Consider the following 25,113-nt stretch of genomic DNA (forward strand, 5'->3'; position numbering starts at 1 on the left):
TAAGTCTATGCAAAAACATTTCAAGGTTCTCAGAGTCTAGGGATAAACTCAATGTGGATGCCATTTAAGACACTGTATCATTCATGTACTCATGACATATTTTAATATGTTTAATATGTTTTAATATATTTAACATATTTACATAAAAAATTATATCTTTAGATCCTCAATCTATGTTGAAAGATTTAGATGTATTATTTTCTATATTAGCAATTTTCTTTTATACTGCAATTCTTTTTATAGTGCATTACTTTTGGATCTTATTTTTTTCTTGACCAAATTGTAAGGGGAGAAGGAAAAAAAAAAAAAAAAAAAACTATGTGCCCAACACTATGGTGGATGGTTTATAAATATGATTTTGTATGTTCTTCACAACTACTTCAGGAAGTAGATGCTATTTTATACTTGTTTTATAATATAGGAAATTAAAGCGGACATAATCTCTTTCCCAGGTCATAAAACTAGAAAGTGAGAAAGTGTCTTTGATCAAGTATGAACTCGGGCTTTCCTGGCTCTAGATTCAGCAATTTCTCCACTGGGTCACCTAACTGCCTCTAAGAAAGCAAAGAAAATTGCTTGACCCACACTGCTTAATAAAGCTCCTGGTACCTAGTAGGTGTATATTAATTGTATACTGCATGAGCTATAATAACAATTGATGTCGCAATTCCTAGTTTGAAATGAACATGTGAAAATTCAGTGGCCATTCTCTTTGCCAAAATATAAATTTATATAGGAGAAGAGATTAAAGCCAAAATAAGAGGTAAAATAGGCACCAGGGGTGGAAAATGTGAAATAGAGTTAGGAGAGCAATAAAGTTACCAAGGAAAGGAGTTTGCAAGAATCTATTAAGGGCATTGCCATGAGACCTGTGTATGCCATTGATTGGTGGTCTAAATCCATAGAGGTGTTCAGCAGATTAACCAGTTAGCTAAAATAAGGAGGAAGATGTCATGAAAGAAAAGACATTATGAGGAAAGTATACATCACAGTGAGCTTAGCCCTGAAGCAAACTTAGCTAAGATCATCATGGCCATATCTTTTAGAGGGAAAATACAACCTTGGGGCTTTTTCAGGGGAGGAAAGGAAATGCCAGGAAAAAAAAGAGCTCAGAGGGAGGGATCAGGAAGGACCAGATGAAATACACCTGGCAGAGCGGATCCTAGACTTGTCTAAAAGCTATACTAATCATTATCTCAAAGATTGTTTAATGATGCCCAGAAATTTGAGGGATAGACAGTGGAGGATGATAAAGAGTTCCATTCTTACAAGTCACTCTATACAAACCAGATAGTCTAGGAGTTGGTTTTGTCTGATAATAGCTGGATTTGTTTTTTCCAGATAGGGGAAAGAAATTAAGTCCACATCAATAATAACAAATACACCTTTAAATATTTGCAAAGAACAATTTCCATTACTTCTGTATTTTCTATTGTTAACCATTCTTAAAATTTTGACACATTCTAATTTATTAAATTTGTTTTGCAAAATAGAATATGGTTGCCTAATTTTTAAGTTTTTGGTAAATGGCCCAGAAAGAATTTCCAATCTTGAAATTTTTGTTTTTTTTTTTTTAATTCTATGTCCAAATTGTGCTCAATTCAATAAATATTTCTAAAAGTTCTACTTTGTGCCAGGAACTAAAAGAAAAAAAAAAAAAACAGAGTTCCTGCCCTAGAGAAGCTTGTAGTTTTCATAATTAAGATAATGTGGGGACCCAGATAACTGTACAAGATTAGAAGTACAAGTTAACTGTAAGTACAATACATATTTCATGAAGTTATACAGAATAGATTGTGTGGAATGGGGAGAGGAAGGGAAATCCGAAGAAATTATGTCCTCCATAAAGGACTAAAATATATTCAATGGAAGAAAATAGCACGTAAACTAAGATAAAAAAGACGTTAATGGGTAAAAATAAGGGGTAAGTAAAACATTTTTATTACAGATGTGGAGATCAGTTTGATTAAAAATTAAAAAAAGAACAGGCTGAATTTTGTGAATAAAGATATTGTGATAGGAGAATATTAAAGACCAGTAGACAGAAAGATAATATAGTGCTTCATTGAACTGAAGCACTCTCTGCCTGAAAATCAGAGCAGCAAAGAACTTTCTAATATACCTTGTTGACAGTTGCAAATTCAGCATCTCTGTCTCATCCACAAAAAGCTCTGGGGGCAAGTGGCACAAGAGTATGTCAAGTTATATGCTAACGAAAAAGGCCCAAGGGAGGGAGTAGTGTTTCTTTTTAATAGGATGGATTTTAAATGGAGGGAATGATATTTGCAAAATATTCTTTTTAGTAGTTTGAGCCTTTCTTCTTGCTAGCTTCTTTGACAGAGAGATTAAATAATTAGGTTGTTTGTCCTTTGTTCTCAAAGATCATCATGTTATCAGGGAGATGATGCCATGACGTGCTTGCCTCACTTTCCCTTCCAGAGACATCTGGGTCCAGTGGCAGGATATAGATCCAGAAGGCTGGATATGGCTCTGTATAATATGAGAAACCTTAGCCTTTTTAAACTAAGGTCTATAACTGGTTTCAGTTTGACTAAATTTTTACCCATTCAATGATTAAGGTTAGGGACCTATTGAGGCAAAGAATCTCCTTTTTCACCTAATTCCCCCTTCCCCAACAAAAATAAATCTAAATAAATAAATCTGAAAAAGGAAAGACTTTGGGGTTTGTGACCAATGCAGAAATGACTGCTATTTACATTCAATCTGAGTCAATCAATACCCAAACAAGGACCAAATGGTGCTTGGCTTGAGATTTATTTAGGTAGCACTTTCTCCTTTTTAGGGTAGGTGGGAAATTGCTTCAACTTATTCAACTTCAATTACAGGCAGAGTACAGATAATCCACATAAACCTTTAGGATGGCCATATCTCTTTTTTTAGTAAATTTATTTTTTAATACACATTTTATGAATCATGTTGGAAGGACAAATTAGAGCAAAAGGAAAAAAAAATCATGGAAGAGATTTTTAAAAATAGAAAAAAAAAAAAAGTGAACATAGCATGTGTTGATTTACATTCAGTCTCCTTAATTTTTTTTTTTTTTTTCTGGATGCAGATGGCATTTTCTGTCCAAAGTCTATTGGGATTGCTTTGAATCACTAAGAAGAACCAAGTGTTTCATAGTCAATCATGACATATTCCTGTTGTTATTGTGTACAAGATGTTCCTGGCTCTACTTGTTTCACTCAGCATCAGTTCATATAAATCTCTCCAGGACTTTCTAAAATTAGTTTGTTCATCATTTTTAATAGAATAATAATAGTTCATTATTTTCATATACTACAGCTTCATCAGCCATCCCCTAATTGTTGGGCAACTACTCCTTTTCCAATTCCTTGCTACCACAAAAAGAACTGATACAAACACTTTTGCACATGAGGATCCTTTCCCCTCCTTTATGATTTCCTTGGGATACAGACCCAGTAATGGAATTTCTGGGTCACAAAGTATGAACAATTTTATAGCCCTTTGGGCACAGTTTCAGCCTGCTTTCTAGAATGGTTCAATCCATCCACCAATGATGCCTTAGTGAGTTTGGACATATCTCTAAATCTGCCCAAATCATGTTTCTTTTGAGCTCCTGCAATTCTGCTTTGCTCAGAGACCATGGCCCCTTCTTTGTTGTGAGCACACAATTTGGGACATCATGGATCCGTGTCTTTCATGTTTCACAATTGATATCAAAGGTTTTCAGAGATATCCTTCAGAATATCCTTGTATGCTTCTTCTGTCTTCCATGTAAGTGCGTTCCTTGTTCTCCATAAAAATTATTTGGGGCGAATTGTATTTGGCATTTGAACAACATGGCCAGCCCATTGGAGTCATACTCTGTAGTAGAATTTGAATGCTTAGCCATTCAGTTCAAGAAAGGATCTCATTATTCCCTACTTTATTTTACCAGGTGATCAGTGTTAAAGTGGGCTAGGTGTGTTAGATATGGACTGAGATCATGTGTAGTTGAAAGCACACCTAACATTTATCATTATTCTGAACCTCCAAGAAATAAGTTGATCTAGAAAGGCGTCTCTGAGTGAAAGACTGAATAGAACTGATCCAAAATAATAATAATAATAAATAAAATAAATAAAAAGTAAAAACCAGGATGAAATCTCGCCTTCCCCCTCATATGGAATCCAAGATCCTTAGGGCTTCTTGCCTCATACTGCCCAATTATTCTGAGGACATAATAATATATACATATATATGTATATATTATATCTATATATCTATATTAACTATATCTAGTTAGATTAATTTCTACTATTTTCAAGAAATTCTTGTGATTAGCCCCATATGACAGTGGAAGAACCCAATCTCAAGACAATCGCCAAAAATGAATAAGCTAATTAGACCATAAAATATTTTACTTTTCTACTGGCTAATGATAAGTTCTATATACTACTTGGTAAAAATGTATCATAACCTTACTTGCAAGTACTCTGTACAAAGGAATATAATTTTTAAATGTTCATTTATTTATTTTAAATACTGGACCCTCTCAAGATATGTTGGGATTTACTGGTTAGATTTCTTTCTTAAAGACTAAGACAAAGTCAAATCCCTCCAGCTCCATAGATTTACCAATTACAGATCTCAAGCCAAACCCTACCTGGTTATTGTTTGGGATTTAATCCACTCAGAGTAGATGCAAATAGCAAATGGTTTCTGTTAAGGCCAGAAACCCTAAGGGTTTAGATTAGATAAAAGAAACAATTCTTTGCCACAATTATTAGCCTTAATCCTTGAATGGTCTTGACCTTAGTCAAAATGAAACCAGTTAAAGACCTTAGCTTAAAAAGGTCAGTTTTTTCCTCTGCACCTAGGGCCATCTCCAGGCTTCAGGATCTATATCTTGCCTGGGACCCAGATGGATCTAGAGGAGAAAGTGAAGCTGGTAATTTTGCTTAGTCCATCTTCACTTAAACACAACTGATTTGCATATCATGACATCACCTCCAAGATGATGATCCTCTATGAGAATTAAGGAGAAACAATAATAACTTTGCCTATCCCATAGATATTTAGTCCTTCATTTTAATAAAGCCCACCTCCAATCATATTAGTCAATTAGATTTGAAAATTGTTTGATGCGCCTACTCTTTGCAAGGTTATATAAACTGTGAGTCCACCAGCATGATTCTCTTTGGTCTAAGAGAAATGACCAAATTACCCTCCTTTTATTAATAAGCTTCTTGCTTTATTGATAAAATGATTACCCAGAAACTATGTCTCTGGAATCTTTTTAAATGTCACATGGGGGACCTAAAATAAGAGCTTTAATTACTGACCTGATTTATGAAAATGCCAATCTATAGAATCAAGAAAGTCTTGTTGATGGAGTGAAGCCAGGACCACCAGTTAACTTACTGCCATTCATAATAACATAATTAGTTCACCTTCTCTGAAGTCCTTTCCCATAAAAGGTCTCACCTTTTTCTTGTTGATTACTAGTTCATTAGAAACTTTTGCTCACCTATTAAAACTTCACAATAAAGCTTTCTCCTTGACCTGGAGATGGTTTGAGCTTCTGAATTAATTCCATATGACTCCTCACCTTCCTGACTTGATGTATCTCATCAGCTTCACTGATTAAAAAGCTGATGGAAAACAGAATGACCACTACATGTTTTCTAAGTGAGTAGCAGATATGTGCTGTTTGGTTCACTTTATAACCTCTCTGCTATTGGTTGAAATACCAACAAAAGAGGTAAATCTAAGATCTGAAGTGACTGTCATATACTTGACATATTCTGACTAGTATAAAAGATAAGGCTTAGCACACCTTCTACTTGCAACACAGAATGAGAAAGGTGATCTCAAAACTACTTAAGAGTTATACATCTGAATTAACTAGTCCATTGAAATTACACTTCTGGACCAAAGTATAACATAATGCAACACAAAACAAACAAAAATGCTTAAATGGATATCTCGTTGAATAAATTACATATACCCAAAAAACTATCACCTTCACCACCACAAAACTATGCTCATGTTCTTTGTCCAGAGGAATGAAGGTGGCAAATGGAGCTTACTCCTTTGGCATTTCTTATAGCTATAATTGGTTGATTCCAAGATACCCTTTAGATATAAGTTCGGATCATATTAGTTTCCCAACATTTAGAGGTAAAATTATTATACTTCTTAAGGAAACAATTTTTACATAGCTGAAATTATTTATCATGCCTTTTCAATATGCATAGTATTATGAAATACAAATTTACGTACTTACATGAGACCAAAGCACAAAAGCATGTTACATATTAATAATCCCACTTATTTACTTTTAAAACTTTCTGTAATTAACAGGGAAAAAATCTCTACCCATAGAAGTTTGTGATATAAGACAATCTAATGTGAGCCACCAAGAACTAAGCATTTTACATTTCTGGATGTGACCTTTATAATTTCTGAATTTGTCTAAATATAACTAGATTACATTTCAAAAGAAGTTTGTCCAGATAGTTCTGTGTATCTGTGATATATTCGAGTGCAATCCTTGTTGGCTCAATTAGACTGACTATTGAAGCTTGATAAAGCTCTATCTGAAAAAAAAAAAAAAAAATTGGCAGTAGAGTCTACATTGCATGGTCTGATGTTTGTATTTATTTATATTATTAAAATCTTATGGGAAAAATGCACCGCTATCCATCTTCCTCATGCAGAAAATTAAGGTGTTTTCAATCATAAAATGCTTTCATTGGGCTATTAGAAGGGTAACATATGCATTCCTTTGAGGAGTGTTCATATCATAATTGTACATGACTAAGTTGACTTCTAAATCCACAAACACAGTCCTTGATGTGTGTTTTCTTAAGTAAAAAACTCCCAGGATTACTACACCATTTACGTTATTACAATACTTTAAAAATTATTTCCAAACAGACATATTTTCCTCATTCAAAAATGGCTGCCCAAAAATTCATTTAATTACCAAAGTAAAGATATCAGTTTAAATTCACCATGAAGGAAATCAAAATGCTACATTAAAAACATTTAATTAATCTACAAAACTTATGAGTTTAATATGGAACTGAGTGGTCTTAAGGAGCAAGTAACATAAATAAGAGTATAAGAGGCCTTGAAAATGCGTACTTTCATGGAAGACTTACTAAAACACCAATCTTATTTGACATTCTTTAAATTTTCATGTGACCAAGTTTTAAATGTTTTATGCAGGGGAATGGTGTTATAGTATCACTGGCTAGGGAATGAATTTATTTTTAATGTTATATGCAGGAACAGGATCAGTCATTAGAAAAAAAAGAGTACAAAGTAGACAAAATTTGTCTTCAATTCCCCATCCCTAGCCTCCATTGCCCATATACCCATGCCTCTAGGTACACATTTTTCCTCCTTTAGTTGCCATCCAATCTCAGAGAAACATAGAAATCAAGCTTCCTAAGTTAAAAAGATCTCATTATTCATCTACCCCAATCTGTACTTGAAAGAAAATTTTCCCTTCCCAAATATTTGCCAAGAAGTTATCAAGTTTTTCCTATAGACCTATAATAATGAGAAAACCTAAAGCATACTTTTCTATTTTAACACTGCTCTCCTTATTAAAAAGTTCATCTGCTCTTCAAAGTAACACCAAATTAGCCTCTGTGAAATTGGTACTCACTGTCCCTTGTCTGCCAACTGGGAAAATGTTAAGCAATAAATCATTTTTCAAAAAATTAGAAGACAACTACTATGGACTCTTCTAAGTATTCTTTTTTGCAGGATGATCATTACTAGTTCTTTCAATCTATCCTCATAATACATGATCTTTCAGACACTAAACCATCCTGATTTTCTTGCCCCAAGCACTCTTTAACCTTGTAAATCATTTTCTCAAATATGAGCCCCAAAATATGAGCCCACAGTATTCTAGATAATATCTGTCCTGTAAAAATTATAATGAAATCATTGGCTTGCTAACATTGGACTTAAGCTAATAATTATAGCTTCCTTTATTTATTTTTGACTATCCTATCACATTGTGAAATCATAATGAACTTCCAGTCTACATATTTACAGAACTTTTATTTGTTTTTTGATGATCTATATAGCCTGACACAGTTAACACTAAAAAGTTCTGTCTCTCTCTCTTTCTGTGTGTGTGTGTGTGTGTGTGTATGTGTGTTTGTGTGTGTATCTGCTTTTCTCACTTTGTCTCTCTCTTACCTCCCTTTCTCTTCCTTCCCCCTCTTTCTTGTTCCCTCTTTTACCTCCCATTTTTCTCTCTCCCTTTCTATCTCTTTCTGACTCTCCCTCTTTGTCTTTCTCTTTGTTTCTGCCTTTATTCTCTGACTTCTCTGTCTGTCTCTCTCTCTCTCTCTGAAAGCCTGCTTGCCTATCTATCCATTCATACATCCATCATTTATTCATCCACCCATTTATCTATTTATACATCTTGTTAGATCCAGTTAAGTGAGAGAGTGAATAGAGCACTGGGTCTAGAGCCAGGAAAACCTGAGTTCAAATCAGTCCTCAGAAGTTTACTAGCCATTGGACTCCCAGAAATGCAGGGTTCAATACCTCTAGTTTTCTCAATCACAAAATGGAGGTAATAAAAGTAACAACTTCTCAGTATTTTTAAAAGAGTTAGATTTTTTGCATATATTTGTAATGCATTTAGTATTCTACTTGACCCATGGTAGGCAAGGTAGAAATGCTAAATTATAATGATAATGATAAAAATAATATGAACTAAGGCCTTAAAGAGCTTCCTATCACCTTCCTCCAACACATTTCCATTTTAATAGAACATTCCAGAGAAACAAAATATTCCTCAGTCCCAAAACAGAGAGGGAAGAGTAGAAATCCTTTTAAGTGCTAGAGATACAATGAAAGGCAAAAGCAATACAGCTTTCAAGGAGCTCCCGAGGAAAATAATGTTGTACAAATAAGATCATGTAGGACAAATTGGAGATCAACTCAAATGGATTTCATTAATATCAAGGAGAATACAGAAAGGCTTCTTGTGGAAAGTAGGATTTGAACTAAGAGTTGGCAAAAGCCTAATAATACAGGAATAGCTATCTAATATACATATGTATGTATGTACATATTTAATCTCTATGATCTAAATAATCCTACTTTAAAAAATAATAAAAAAATTAAAAATACATATAGATCTAATATACATATAGATCCATTCTCTCTCATATCATCCTATTAGCAAGACTGAAATCTTTTAACCAGGGCTAAGATTGTCTGCTTGTCAGTAAGCCTTGAAGAACCATAGTAAATGCCACTGATTTGAAAATTCTAGGGCTGAAAATCCAAGTTTATGTTGTTACAACTCCCCTAGAACTGGGTAACTATCGTTACCCAGAGCTTCAGGTTCTTTGAATTATACAGTCACTTACGTGGGAATATTATTGACCCATACTTTGAACCAGGTAGTAATTAGAAGAAAAAAGAACATTTGTGTGAGGAATGAAAGTTATTTGTAAGCCATGAATATAAGTTATTACTCCAGGAAGAATTCCTTGTATAAGAAAGCTATCTACTCCGGGGTATCACTATACCCCAAGGCTATTGTAACATATAACATATTGTACATATTATACATATTGGTTCTTCAAAGATATATTGCCCCAAGTTTCACAGATGCTTCTACAAAACATTTATTGGGAAACATTAAGGCTAGGAATAAATTTTATATACATCATCTCATTTGATTATTCCTCCAACAATATTATCTTTTAAAATCTACAGGTTTTGTTGTTCCCATTTTATACATAAAGAAACTGAGGCTGAAAGAAATTAAGCGATTTGCCCAGGGTTACATAGTATCTAAGACACAATTCAGATAATTATATCTCACTCTTTCTATAATTAGGTAAATTGTCTTTTTCTATAAGAAATAGTTGTCAATTATTTTAGACTCTCTTGAGTAGAAATATCAATTTTTATAATCTTTGTTAAATCTCTTAATGACAATAGCATGGAAAGGCTGTAAGAAGCCTTTAATTCTAAAATAGCTTGAGGTACCTTAGGATTTGGTTAATCATTGACCTTAATGTCTGATCTTAGCAAAATTTTATATTACTGAAATTAAATTCCTATTTGATCATAACTTGATGGTTACATGATCTTCTATGCTTTTTGGTTCCCATTAATTGCCTATGGGAGGCATTAAAATAATCTGTAAAATATTGATGACTTTTCCATGCTACTTTAATTTTACTGTTTATCTTTAATTGCATTTTAATTAATTAGATTTTTTAAAATTATCTTTAATTAATGATAAGTGTAGAATTTGAAGAATAAGTAGAAATTTCCCCTAGAGGGAAAGAAATTCAACTGGCTAATGCTTTCATCTGGTATTGTAAATTTTGAAACTTCCTGAAAGTCACATGTAGGGCAAAGTGATATAGTGGATAGGATGCTGAGATTGCAATTGGGAGATTTAGATTCAAATTCTCTCTTAGATACATATTATCTCTCTGACAATCACTTAATCTCTCTCAGACCTAGTTTTGTCTTCTGTTAATTGGGAAAAATAATAGCTACATAAGCTTACTCTGAGGGTTATGAGTGTTTTGCCAAACTTAAAACACAAAAGTGATCTACACTTGTTCCTGTCAAAGTTCTGTTAGCATTATAAATGATTTTTAATTTTTAAAAAATCAACCACCATCTTTTTAGTATTAAAGGATTATACTGCCCTTTGGTTAATGCATGTAACAACTTTAAAAGTATTCAGTAGTCCATAAATGTAGTGTACTATAATTTCTGAGAAACAAAAGCTTGAAAGAAGATGAAGGAAGTTTAGAGAAGTAGATTATGAACTAAAATTGAATAAAGGCCAGCATCTGCTAATTAATAAAAAATATTATCATAAAATTAAAATAGATAAATTTATGTTTTAGACACATTATTTTTCTAATAGAAAAAGCAAGCCCTTTCCATATATATGTTTCTAAATGGTTTCCCATACTCATTCAAGGTATTCATGGAAGAAAATTATGAAATAAGTAAAGGGAATTATAGAATAATAATAGTTAGAGATTAAATTTACTTTCAACTATCCCAGCAATCCACTTTACAGATAAGAAAATAGAACTACCAAGAAGTTATGTAGATTTGAAAACAGTCATGGCATCATTTAGTGTCAGAGCCAGATGTATGATCCAGGTTTGTTGTCTCTTGGGGAAGGATTCTTTCCACTTGATCTGACTAGTTTTCCCCACAACTGCATATAACCTGACTAGACAGCTACAAAATCACATCTGATCTGCACCGGAGTTAACCAAATGTAAATAGCATTTTAACAACCTTAGAATTGACAATTCAGTGTTTCAGTTGCATTTCTCCTTCCATCCTACCCCCATTATTCTTTCCATTAGTTCTTAAAACAATTCTGTAGAAATTCAAGAACTAGTTCAAATTAAAGGGAAAAAGAAATGCTATCTTTTCATTTTATGCCAATTAAAATCACAAACAAAAACATTCAAAATTACCTACCTGCCATGTTCAGATCAAAACTGTGATATAAATTTTAGTTAAGATCTAACCCAGTTTCCTTAAGGAGCTTATCCACAAATAAGGAAGGGTAACATACCACAGACAGGTCTAATACAATTGTATGTACATATATTAGGTAGTTTCAATTACATGCAAGAAATACATAGAAAAGATAGAAGGAAATCTGCTAAGACAAGGCTCAAACCAATTACAGAGGGCTGGTTGGGAGCCAGGAAAGTTGGGATGAAGGAAACCAAAAGATAAAGTTAGTAGGGAGAGAATTTTAGGCTTGGGAGATGGTTAGTGCCAAGATATAGGAATGGAAGATAAGATGGTCAAGGAACATCATCTGGGCCAGTCTAATTAAATCGAAGAGTGTATAGCGGGGAGTAAGATACAGGGACCTAATAAAGTCTTTAACAGAAGAGAGGAGGACTGGCATAATGAGACTTATACATAATAAGATTATTCTGAAACTCTTATGAAGGATGGCATAGGTAAGTAAGGTAAGAGCTAGTAGAAACAGGAAAACTAAAGGAAACTTTGAGTAGAAACATTTGTAATCATTACAAGAAGTGGTGATGAGGACCTCGGTAGAGAAAAAGGAATGTGAAAGAAGAAAACACCAATGTTATAAAGGTGAAACAAATGTAGATTATTCACAAGACAACTTAAAGTTAAAATCATGAAGGGAACTGGGTGGATATTGATGATGTCACAGACAGAAAAAGGGAGGTCATGAGGAAAAGGTTTAGGGAGAAAGATGATAGATAATTATGTTAGTTTGGGTAAGTTTTAGCTGCCAGTGGGATAATCTGGAGGGATATTCTATAGCAATTATGAACATCAATATGTACTTAGGTTCACTGGGAAAACTTGTGATTTCAGATTAAATCAACAAATAATTAAACTATTATTATATTATTCAAATAATTATTAAATTATTTTATTCTTGAACAAGCACCAATATGTATGTGCATATATAAATATACACATGTGTATAAATATATGTGTATACAGAGTATAAATTTATGCACTTATATGCATATATGCAAATACACACACATGCACATACACACATATGGGTTAGGGTTTAGCAAAGTTAATAAGACATCAAAGATGTCAGTTATCAATCAAAGAAATAATCACATATTCAAATTAATCCTTACATGCACTGGCCATCATTATAAACCCAAGACATCAAATGCATACTTTGGAAAAGGAAAAAAAAACAAAGGTGGAATGGTGGGGATATTGATGGACCAAGAAGATAAAGATAAAAATAAAATACCATCCAGGGCATTCAAGAGAAGGTCTGAGCTCAGACTTCAGAAACAAAGAGCCAATTCAAAAACACTACAGTATGGCTGAGTAATGGATGATATGTACAGGACATAGAGAAGAACAGAAAATAACTAGGTTTATTGAGAGTGACTAGGAATGGTGGTATTAGTTAAAACAATGTTATAGTTGGGAATTTGAAGAAAAATATAAAGGAATTTCTTTTTTATATTACCTATTAAATATAATATTAGTCATGGTGGTATTTTGTGCATAGTTATAAGAGAAACATTTATAATTTTCCCCTTTCTGTGCCCAATATAAAATATTAGAATAATATTTATATTGAAAATAGAGAGATAAAGATATTTGTGTTCTGTGATATAGTACAATTTTTAATAAAATTAGTTACACATTAAAAATATATGTACTACTTACCCCATTAATGATAAGATAGTTATAAATTTGTGGAATTACTATCAATCTTATTATATATATATATATATATAATATAAAAACATTAACCACAGAAACTCAGATTAAAATGCAATCCTTTCATAGAAAGAATATAATGACCAAACAAAGAAGATAATATTTCTATCATTATCTTAAGAATCGAGCTCTTGGAAAATTCCATTTGTTTCAATTAAACAAGTATTTCACCTACTATGTGCAAAGTGATATATACTAGTAGTTGGTACTAGACTATTTGTCTATAATGATTTAATTATCCTTCCACAAATACCATAGGGCTACCTGAACCAGTCTTATAAAATGTAGAATATATAGTCATTTACATAGTATAAAAGACTACAACTGTTATCATAGTAGACTATGAAAATACTGTGTGATGAAAATATGTGTGTAAATAATAATGTTTGCATAATTTTTGCAAAATGCTTTATAAAGATTTCAGGGAGTCTGGGACTATTTCAATAAGACCTTAACATGAAATGAGCTCCCTGTTAAACTCTAATGTCTTTGAATTAACTGATGGCCTCTGTCAATTGTCCCTTTATTTTTATTTTTAGGGATAATATCACCTTGATGAATATCACATTTTCAGTATTACAGTAGTAGGTAAGTATTTGAAACAATTTAATCAAAAATAGGCAGTACCCCATCTAAGAAAAGGAAAAGAGAAAAAAAATGAAAAAAGGAGGATATATTAGATTAGAAATGGAAGGACATTTAGAGGTTATTGACTTTGCCTCCTTTATTTTATAAAAGAAATGGAAATTAGATAATTTAAATCATTAAACACAGGGAAGATGGGAATACTGAAGGTTAATTTTGTCTCCTTCAAAAATTTGCTTGGGAACAATCAGAAATATAATAGCAATAAATATATATTTGAAAATGGTATCATCACTATGGATGTCTAAAATGCAAATGAATTGGTCTTATCTTTCTTTTTAGCTCTCTCATCTTTCATTTTAGCTCTCTCTCTCTCTCTCCCCCCACCCACACACACACACACATTCCAGTAGTAGAGATTTCTTCTTCCTTTCCATTTTAGACCATTCTTTCTATCTCTAGTCTTGAATGATAGATAATTGGACATTATTGATTTTCTTTGCCCTTTGATATTAAGCAAATTGTTTTTGTTTTAAAAACAAATACATGCATAAACGAAGATTCAGCACACACATGTACACATGCATACCTCCATGATGTTGCCAGGAAGATGATTATGTTAGTTTAGATAATCACTCAGGTTCCTTCCAACTATAAATACTTATTTAACAAATACAGACTGAAACAGTAATTTTCGATTTCTTTCTTCCTTTTTTTTTTTTCCCACTTTTTGGATTTGAGTCTATGTGTACAAAATAACTAATATGGAAATGTTTTACATGATCAGATTGTTGCCCTCTGTGGACAGGGGAGGAGTGACAGAAAGATTGAATTTGAAACTCAAAAGTTTTTTTTTTTTTAATGTTAAAAATTGTTTTACCATGTAAATGGGGAGAAAATGAAATATATATATATATATATATATATATATATATATATATAATATATTTACAAAAAGATGTTCATCCAAATCAATGTAGCAATCTGGCTTTTCTCTTACAATCGAGAGACTAAAAACATTTATAAAAAAGAACTTTACTTAGTTGTTTTTCCTTGCAATTAATCATAACATCCCAAGGCAAGTCAACATTTAATTAACAATATGTTACTTTATGATCTTCACTCAAGAATTCTTTCCTTGAAAGCTTTTTCTCACTGTTAATATTAATTTGTGACTTACCATATTGATTGGATCAACAGGTCCAATACTGTTAACATAAACATCAGTTTCAATTATTGTGGGTCTCACTGAAAAATAATAACACCAAAAATAGTCACAGATATGATCAGCTTTGCAAGGTAAAAAGACAAAATTCAAAATAATGACATAATATTATTCAATTATTATTATTTAATTAAAATTAGTCTTTTAGGTCATAAAAATAAACTTTAGTTTTGGAATCATACAACATCTTTCAACTTACTGTCAGTTCTACAGCCTAACTTACAAATTTATCCAACCTGATAGTGGGAGGAAAGCAAAGAAAGAAAGAAATGGAAAGAATCAAGGAGAAAAAAGTGAAAGGTTGGAAGGAAGGGAAAAAAAATTGAGAAAGAAGGGAAGAGAAAAATTAAAAATTAAAATGAGAACATTTAAGAATGCAATTGTTGCATGGATTGGATTTGTAGAACAATGCAATTGAAAAGAGACCCTGTAGGTGATTTATTTCAATACATATTTAATGTAGAAACCTCTATTCCAATCTTCCTGACAAGAGATAGTCTAGGATCTGCTTGAATGCATCTAATGACAGGAGTTGTTTGCTTCAAGTCAACCCATCTTAATGCTAGACAGCTATTAGAATATCCTTTCTTCTGTGGAGCTGAAATCTCTAACTCATTGGTGCTAGTTCTGGCCCCATGAGAGAAAAAAATAAAAAGAGTAAGCCTAATTCTATTTCTTCATAACAAGTCTTCAAATACTAATTGATATTTGGATAACCTTTCTTGTCTTTGGACTAACACATTCTTGTTTTCTTCAATTGTTCATTATGTGAAAATAGGAAAATGTCTGTGAAACAATTTTCTCCATCAACTAAACATAGCCAGAACATTTGGATTCAAATGTGGCAGTGCTATGCTTTTTTTTCTTAAAGAAGTAGAAATGACACAAACGGAAACAAACACAGAAATCTCAAATGGACTTGACAGGTGACCTACAGAGAAAAGATCCAGACTAGAGGTAACAACTCTGTAATGAGATTGAGGAATCAATTCCCTTTAAATGTGGCTAAAAAAGGAAAAGATGTCATAGGCTTGGGAAAAGCAAACAAACTTCAAAAACCCAGAATTTATTGTTACTGGGGAAAAAAAGTTACTGGTGATATTCACGCTTATTGACCAATAAATATGCTTTCCCATCCCTGTGTTTAAAAGAGAAAGAGAATTATTCAGGACTTTAGAAGTAAAATGGCAGAGGTAGAATATAGGGCTGTGATGTAAGAAGAGTTTAGTCACACTCTATATTGTAAACTCATTAGCTATATGACCTTGCACGTCACCCAAGTTCCATATTTATTCCAAATCAATTGAGTTATGATCTTTGTGGAGAGAATTATGAAACAAGAAGTCTTCCATGAATTGAAATGTGTGTGTGTGTATGTGTGTGTATATAATGAATGAACTAGATTGAAGACTTTTGCAAATTAATTTAAAAAAATAAACCTCACCTTTATAATCATACGTTTACTAAAAAAATATAGAAACTAAAAGCCATGAGAATGATTGATTTTTTTTCTGGCAGTTAAAAGATGTGAAGACCACGTATTTTAAAATCAGCCAGAGTCAGGAATTCAGGTTAGGGGAAAATCGTCAATCTTTATTCTCAGTGAAGAAAGATCGGAGGTGGAAAAGAATGGGCAATAGCAATGTGTGCAGCTGAGTCAAGAAGCTAGCTAGACCAGAAACCACAGGACCAGCAGCTGCTAGCATGGAACCCAGGCCAATTGCTCCCAGCCTCTCTTCCTGTCTCTCTGCCTCCACCCACCAAAATTGTCAATTCCTATACAACACATCAGGACTTGCACAGAGAGTGGGTGGGGGCCATTCTTTATCCAAGCATGTATATTAATAGAGTATAGTCCAATTACTATTTAGCCTCATGTGCTTGGGACCTCAGTGCATCAACTCAAGCCTCAGCCCATTACAAAAAGAAGTATTAGATTTACCGAGTTGACTTAAAGGGACCTCTTCAATATTATATGTACATATATCAAAATTATAATTATTTGCTTTAAAAATGTGAAAGACAATTTTATTGGATGACTGATTATAAATATCTAGGAGCTGAAAAAGAGGGGCACATCTACTCTCAAATGGAGATTGGGTCTTAATAGAAAAGAAAGAGGAAGAATTTTAATTATAATAATGAAACAAAAATCACATATCTAGTGGCTAATATCATTAAGAGTAATGGGATAACATGGAAAAGAGTCTAAAAATTAGATTTTGTTTCACTATTTTAGGGTTGGCATCATTAAAAGCCTTTTCCCCCCTCTAAGATAATTCAAAGTAAAATTCTTCCTCTTTCTTTTTTATTATCTTTCCATCACCTTTTTAAAATTGTTTTGAGTATTTTCTTCTCCCAGTAATTTATAAACTCCCTGAGGGTGTGATTTATAAGCTGAATATTTAGCACAGTAGGTGTTTAATAAATATTTTTGAATTAATTCAGTTATCTAAAGGATAATAGAGATATTTAAGGTAGATGTAAGTAAGCTATATTGTAGTGCTTATCAAGATTTGCATTAGAAAAGTCACAAAAAGTATGTCATTAGATGTTCACAATTGCCAGAAAAGATTGAGTAGCCGTGTACCAAGAATGAGGGATAATTAATAAACAACCTAAGTTTTCCTTTTGAAAGTTCTTGACATTTATAGTAGAATCCCTCAACTATGCAGAATTTATGGGAAGCTATGTGCAGAAAGACAGTGAATGAATTATGACATGTGTTCATAGAGAGAATACCCACCTAGACTACATATAAAACTGTTGAAGAATTGAAAATACTGCCTTCTCTCTCCAAATGAGGAAGGACTATTTCATCTTTACTTTGTCCACTTCTCATACAATGGCTACAAATGTTATTCTTCCATTCTCCAAAGCAGACCAGAAGCCCAGTCTGGGAAGAGCTAAGCATTTTTTTTTCTTTACTTTGGTAAGACCATGAATCATCATCTTCACCTCAGAGATGTTCCAGCTCCACCCATGTATGATTATTCCTCTATTCCCAACTCCTGTTATTACAATCTATTATCAAACCATCATAGTCTTTGCTTTTGAAATGGATTTATCCATAGACTTTCTTACCCTTCTACCTCCATCTTACTTATTTCCCAGACCAAAACACCCTTTTGATTTGTCCTAAATTTTGTCTTTCTTATTAGCTACTACTTTCTTGTGCTCACAGATGTAAACCAATATATAAACATTAGGCAAAATCCTGATATAGTGAAAGATTTTGTGTTAAAATAATTATTACTTCTGAAGTCATTTAAATTCAACAGTTATTTGTGAATTTATTGTTCAGGACCTCTCCTTGATATAGATTAAGTCTACAATGGGGAACTTGGATACATCTATTCAATGCAAAAAAATATTGTGTCAAATTTGAGTATTTGGTGTGATGGGGAAAAAGCTTATTGATTGACAAAATATTTTTGTTTTCAGCTGAATTTGATTTTATAAACTGTGATTCCCTGATTTGCATTTTTATTTTGTATTTATAAAAAATTCTGTGTATTTTATTATGTAATTCTTTGATTTAAAATATTTTATATCAATTTACTTAATTCATTTTATTAAGATATACAATTATAAATGTGCTTCTACTAGTGACAATAAAAATACATTATTGTCCTGTTATTTTCATTTAAAAATTCTTTTTGATTATTTATTTTTAAAGAAAAAGTAATATTTTCTCCCTATATTAATTTTTATTAAATAATAAGTATATTTATCCAAAAAAGATCACAGTACAAACATATTTAGTTGGTCTACAAAGTAAGCATGAAAAGCAATAATTGAAGACAAATCCCAGAGCTAATCCATTTTTTATTACAGATTTTTAAAAGAAATAACCTTTATGTGTACCAGTTTTTCAACCTTAAGAATCTTACAAAGTACTGAATACCACTTTAGTATTTAACATCAAAAGGTCAGATTTGTTTTCTGTAAAAGTCACCCTTACTAGATGACACAAAGCTTTGGGAGCCTCAAGGACCATTTCTATGAAATGTTCATGTATTACCTCTGACCTAGATACTTTTGTGCAATATATAAAAGATATCTTATCTAAATTAATCTATTATTGTATTTTTTAAATCAATACATTCAATAAGTGCACTAATAGCCCCCGAAGCAATATAAATACTTTGGCTCTTCTGAGTTATTTTCATATTGATGAGAGAAATAAATGTGTGTATGTGATATAGTGCCAACTATATGTGAGGAACTGCCCTAAGTGCTTTGCAAGATCTTCAAAATGACCCTAGGATTCAGTATTATCCCTATTTTTACATTTGCGAAAATTGAGATAAACAGAGGTTAATGTCTGGCACATAGTATCTACATTATAAGTTTATTGAATGGAATTTAATTCAGCTCTTTCTCAGGTTATATATATATATATTATATATAAATTATATATGAGTATATATATATTTATATATAGGAGTATGTATATATATATATATATATATATATATATATATATATATATAGGAGTGTGTGTGTGTGGGGGTGTACACACACAAGTGTGTGGCCAAGTGGATAGGATTGTGGAGTTAGAAAGAATTGAGTTCAAATTTAAGCCTCCAATACATAAAAGCTGTGTGACTTTGTGGAAATCACCTAATCTACAAATATATATGTTTGGATGTGAAATGAGTCACATTTGATTGAGTCATATGCAGTCTAATATATGTAAGGGATGACAGAGATCAGATTCTGGAAAAAAGATATGGTTTGTCCTACACTGTAGGTTGGAGTAGTCTCTTTCAATTGGCTGTTTAGTCGGAACTGTATCTGTAAATCTCTCTGAGGGAGTCATTGTGACTCTTTCAGATGTCATAGAGGGAGTGGAGCTCTTTTTCATCTGAAATCTGGGAATCATATCCTAAATTGAGTGAAATAAGGGGAAAAGACCATTTTCCTATTCTCTTTATGCCCTGGGGCTCTGAAAAGTAGGATTGGAGTTCTGTTTTCTTATTTTTGTCCTTTTCAGTTTTAAGTTCTGGGAATGGAATCCGGGCTCTAGTGTTCAAGTCATTGTGACCTTGAAGTTGTGAATCATGACTTATCTTTGTCATTCCAGCAGAGAGAGCTTAAGAAGTCCTGTTATGCAAGTCTATGAGTGTTTGGGACTTGAAAGTTATTGGAACCAATGGCATATAGAATAGAATTACACTGTGAATCTCTACCCCTTCCTTCCCAGAGACTAAGATATATATCCCTTACATGTTGAGGAAAATATTTATATGTTTTCTCTCACTGTGCCATTGGAATAAATATTCCTTCATTTAAAAAAAGAAAGAAAAACAAACAAATAAGCAAAAAATATGCCTAATATGACTGCTAAGTGGTAAATAAAACTAAGGTACTTGTAACCCTAAAGCTGGGGGGAACAAAAGTGGTAGAGGCTTGAACCAATTGCTGAAATGAGAGACATCCTCAAATCCTATATGAAAAACCTCTGGGGAAGAGATAAAATGTGGTCTTCAGACAGTGAAAGCCAGTATAGTCACTGTTATAGATTGTAAGCTACATAATGATAGGGACTTTTTTTTTTTTATTAATTCTATATCCAGTTTTTAACAATGCTTGACACATAGTATATACTTAATGTTTATAGGATTGCAATGGATCTCAGATGCATGTATGCATATATGTGTATATATGTATGTTTGTATATGGGTATATGTACATACATAAACACAATCGTATTATCAAACTGCTTTACATTTGAAGGACTTTTCTAAAAGTGGGTGTTCTTAAAATTATGAACTGTTTTATTTTTAAGTCCAAGTCTTATTTAGTGCTAGTAAATATATTCTCATGAAAAATCATCAAATGTGCTGAAGACCATGAATTCATATGTAGGTGCTTGAAGTAAATATAATGTTAAAAAAAAAAGAGAGAATATAACAGGATATGAGAAAAGAGCCTCCTTGAGGAACTTCTAATCTAGTTGAACAGGATAATCTGGTAACTAGGATTCTATAATGACTTTCAAAGTATGTGTGTAACCATACCCAAGTCATTTCTATTCTCTGTTCCTCACTTTCACCCATTTGTAAAACTAATGAAGGATGAAAAAACATTTATTAAATGTTCACTTCTGTCAAACATTGTGCTAAATAATAGGCACATAAAAAGAAATATAGAGCTAGATGGCAATGTGGGCAGACTTCAGGGGCAGAATATCTGGTAAAGCATGAAGTTCCTTACAAGGCAAATAGAAGAGATGAAGGTCCTTTATCGCTTTGGAAGGAATGGAGGTATTGATTCCTATATTATCCAATCCTTATGAGCAATCAAGTAGTCTGACCTAAGGAGGAGTTGAGTAAGATTTCTTCTTTGGGTCAGCTCTTCTCATACTAGAGTTACATTTAGGGAGTATCCAGGCTGGGAAGGCAGTGATGGAGGAAGAAAACAGTAAGATGCACTTAAGATATGGTGGCAAGTCTTCCGTCCCCCAAATTGCCAAACCTACCATAATAGGTTCATTGATGACCCAGGACTGGAGAAGAGGTCCCAAGATTCAAGGTGATGATTTTCACATTTCTAGAGCAGTTTAATATTAAATAATTTTCTTCATAACCCTTGATTTAAGTAGTGTGAATATTTTTTAAAAATAATTTCACAGATCAGGAAATTTAGTCTATATTAATCCTTCTTGGGATTTAGACATTGTTACATAAGACTAAAAGATTAAACAAACAAATAAATTAATACCTATAGGAAAAGCCTAGGCAATAAGATAGAAAATGGAAGAAAAATCTTGGGAAAAGAATTTCTCATATTTGTCCATTTTCTGATTTTCATATCAATTCTGCCTAAAATATTTATCAACAACTAGAGATTGGGAGGCATCAAATGAGACAAGATCTTTGAAATAATGTTTCATCTTCTCTAAGCATTCTCTTCTTTTATATTAAAACACTAAATATCATAAACGAATTAGCTTTTTTATCCCTCAGTTTCTTCATTTCTAAAATAATGAAAAATGTTCTAGGTAAAAATTAATGAGATGTAGAGTTTTTTGAAGGAGATAATGTGTCAGTTTTAAGGTAACAACTCTTTTGTCCAACTGTTCTCAGTTTTTCCCAAGAATAATAGGTGACTAAATTTATAGAGATTTTAATATGCAATTAATATGTTTGTAATTATTAGTTAGTTATTGGGATAAAATTGTAATTATAAAATGACATTTCTTGATAGGTAAAAAGATATAAAAGGACTATTAATTTAAAATTATGAGACTTCTCAATCAGAGAGAATCGTTTGGTTTTTGATAATCAATCAATACCAAGTATTGCTTATATGATCTTTAAAGAATAGATGCTTACTATCTATTACTTGCGAATATAGATTTTAGCACAGTGCAAATTCTAGTCCAGTCACAGTAGTTCCAAGATGTATATTTTCTGATTAGTCAGTATGAAGTTCACTTAAAGTTTGCTAGTTTAATGTACAAATTGTACTATACTTTTGTAATTATAATATTGCTAAGAATAACTAACATACAAATATATTTATGTTATATATAAAACATTTTCACATAGCATAAGTATATACATTTCTGTATGTGTTTATGTATTGTGTATATTTTACATATAAATCTCGCAAATATGGATATATGTTTTATAAGCCATACATTTTGTTGTAATAAAGGTCAAGTTATTCCATTCAATTCACATTAACCCACAAATTAAGTTATAGTACATATTTTCAAGTGTTTAGTTATAGATAGTATTCTGATTTTTCTTACATCATCATTATATGGAAACTATATTGTATATGTAATTTTCTTTTCTCCAATAAATAATGTAAAGTAGATCTTTTGTAATTCTGATGGTCCTTGTCCATGCTACAGAGAGAGAGCTTTACTATATATAATTACATATATGAATAATATTTCATATTCTACAATATAATTTGAAATGCAATTTCATGGGATTTTATTTATAGAGTTAGCCCTCATTTTATATGAACTACTCACCTAGCCAGATTTATTTTATAGCTTATAAGTATGTTTGTACATTTGCATAGAATGAGTAATACAATATATGGGGTTTGGTGCTATAGCCTAGTTCAGGGACGTTTGTCCTTTAAGTTGTTCTTGTTCTTTTGTTTTACTGTAATGAAATTCCAGCAGTGTGGTAATGACTATAGACTTCTTCTTATAATAATGTTTTTGAGTGCATAAAATAAAAACATAAGAAATCGGTTGTACTGAATTAGCTTCACATATATATGTGCATATGTATACATATATATATACACAACATATGCGATTATAACTGGTATATGTGTATATTTGTGTGTGTGCGTATTTAAACAGATTTCAGATTAAGAACTCCACCATCCATGAAAGACCTCATTTCTCAAATTTGGAGGGAACTGATCCAAATTTAGAAAAATAAGAGTCATTCTCTAATTATGAAATTGATCAAATGATATAAACAGCAAATGACACAAGGCAATTCCAAAGAATTAATGATGCAAAATCTAATCATATTTTTTATTTTTTTCTAACTTTCTCTTGCAATATGGATAATATGGAAATCCTTTGAATCACTTCATTTGATATTGATTATACATGTGATCAAATTGCTAAACTCAATGGGTGATGGAGGGAGGAAATTTGGCTTTCAAAATTAAGAAAATGATAAAAGATAAATAAATATACATTTTTACAAAAAAAGTACTTGTGCTTTAGAGAGTGGGAAAACAAACATTACTATGAGAATAATAAAACTGAAATTTGAATTTATCTTGCTAGATAGATTTAAAAACTATTGAACTTTAATGTATGACAGTATGAGTGGACAGAAAAATATATAATTGCTCAGTGTTTATAATTCATTACAAGTCATTACTTTTGTGATAAAGAAAACTCATTTCATCAAGGTTATTAGATGAGAGATCAAAGAATACTGAAAACATAGTACAGATAGTATCCTGCAGTGTATTTGATAAAATCCTTTATGAACAAGTCATAAAATCTTGGGACAATTGCTTGGGAGCTAGAAAGGGCACCTAGAATCATTTAACTAATTCCTCTTATTTTTCTGATGCATATAAACGTAATGTGACTTGTACAACATATTTAGTATATTTTAGTTATGGGTGGGATTAAATAGAAAATCTTCCAAATCAAAATCAATCATCATTATTATTCCACTACTACGACAATAAGCTATTTCCTGAAAGGAATGGACAACCCAACCCCAAAAGAGAATTCCATTATTAATGGATTGCTGTCATGTTTTGATGAGGTTTTTTAAGAAATGCTTTAAAGATTAAGTTTTATTCTATTCTGGATAAAAGCATAAATGACATGTTTATCAGATTTTCCAGAATGAATAGAAAATATACTGAATTAGAAAATTTGGATCCAAGATCTCTATTGTTATAGTGATGAATTAAACGTGAAGTCCCCCATTTCATTAAAAAAATAACTATTACAAAGATTTAACAAGAGAATTGTTGTGAAAAATTACTTTCTCAGTGTTGATATCAGTTATTAACGACAAAACAAAATATGTTTTAAAATATAATAAACATTTATGAACTTAGGTTCAATAATTGAAAAAATAATTTACAAAATCAGGCATAATAGACTTCCTTTATATTATAATCCATTATAGCCTTCTCTTACACATTCTATTTAGCTATGGTTTCCTCATTTCAACATAGATATTAGCAATGTCTAGATAATCAAAAGAAGATAAAAAAGATGACAATGATGCTGTTGTCCATGCCACATGAAGAATAACTGAGGAAACTTGGGATGTTTATCCTGTCTGGACAATAGGAACCATGTAAAGAATCAAAAATTTTCTTAAGTATTTGGATTTCTAAAACATGAGGAAAATAAAGCTTAGTCTGAGTGGTAAATAATAAATAAAACAAATGGGCATGTTGTAGGAAAGCAGATATTGGTTTTCTGCTAAGACATTTCTCATAATTAGAATTCTAAGATTGGAAGGACTTCTTTAGGAAATAATAGATTTCCCAGCACTGAATAAATTACTGGATATAGTGGTCAA

General features: G+C 31.8%; 1 protein-coding gene across 1 annotated transcript in view; it reads right to left on the reverse strand.

Annotated features, from left to right (window-relative positions):
- The window catches only part of GABRG1 (gamma-aminobutyric acid type A receptor subunit gamma1), an 86,130-nt gene that overhangs the window by 28,704 nt on the left and 32,313 nt on the right, over positions 1–25,113 (reverse strand). Inside the window, exon 3 of the mRNA XM_031941570.1 lies at positions 15,020–15,087. Within this exon, the coding sequence (XP_031797430.1) occupies positions 15,020–15,087 (68 nt within the window). The remainder of the gene's footprint in view (positions 1–15,019; positions 15,088–25,113) is intronic.

This window comes from Sarcophilus harrisii, chromosome 6, assembly GCF_902635505.1.
Source record: "Sarcophilus harrisii chromosome 6, mSarHar1.11, whole genome shotgun sequence".
Taxonomy (NCBI): Eukaryota; Metazoa; Chordata; class Mammalia; order Dasyuromorphia; family Dasyuridae; genus Sarcophilus; species Sarcophilus harrisii.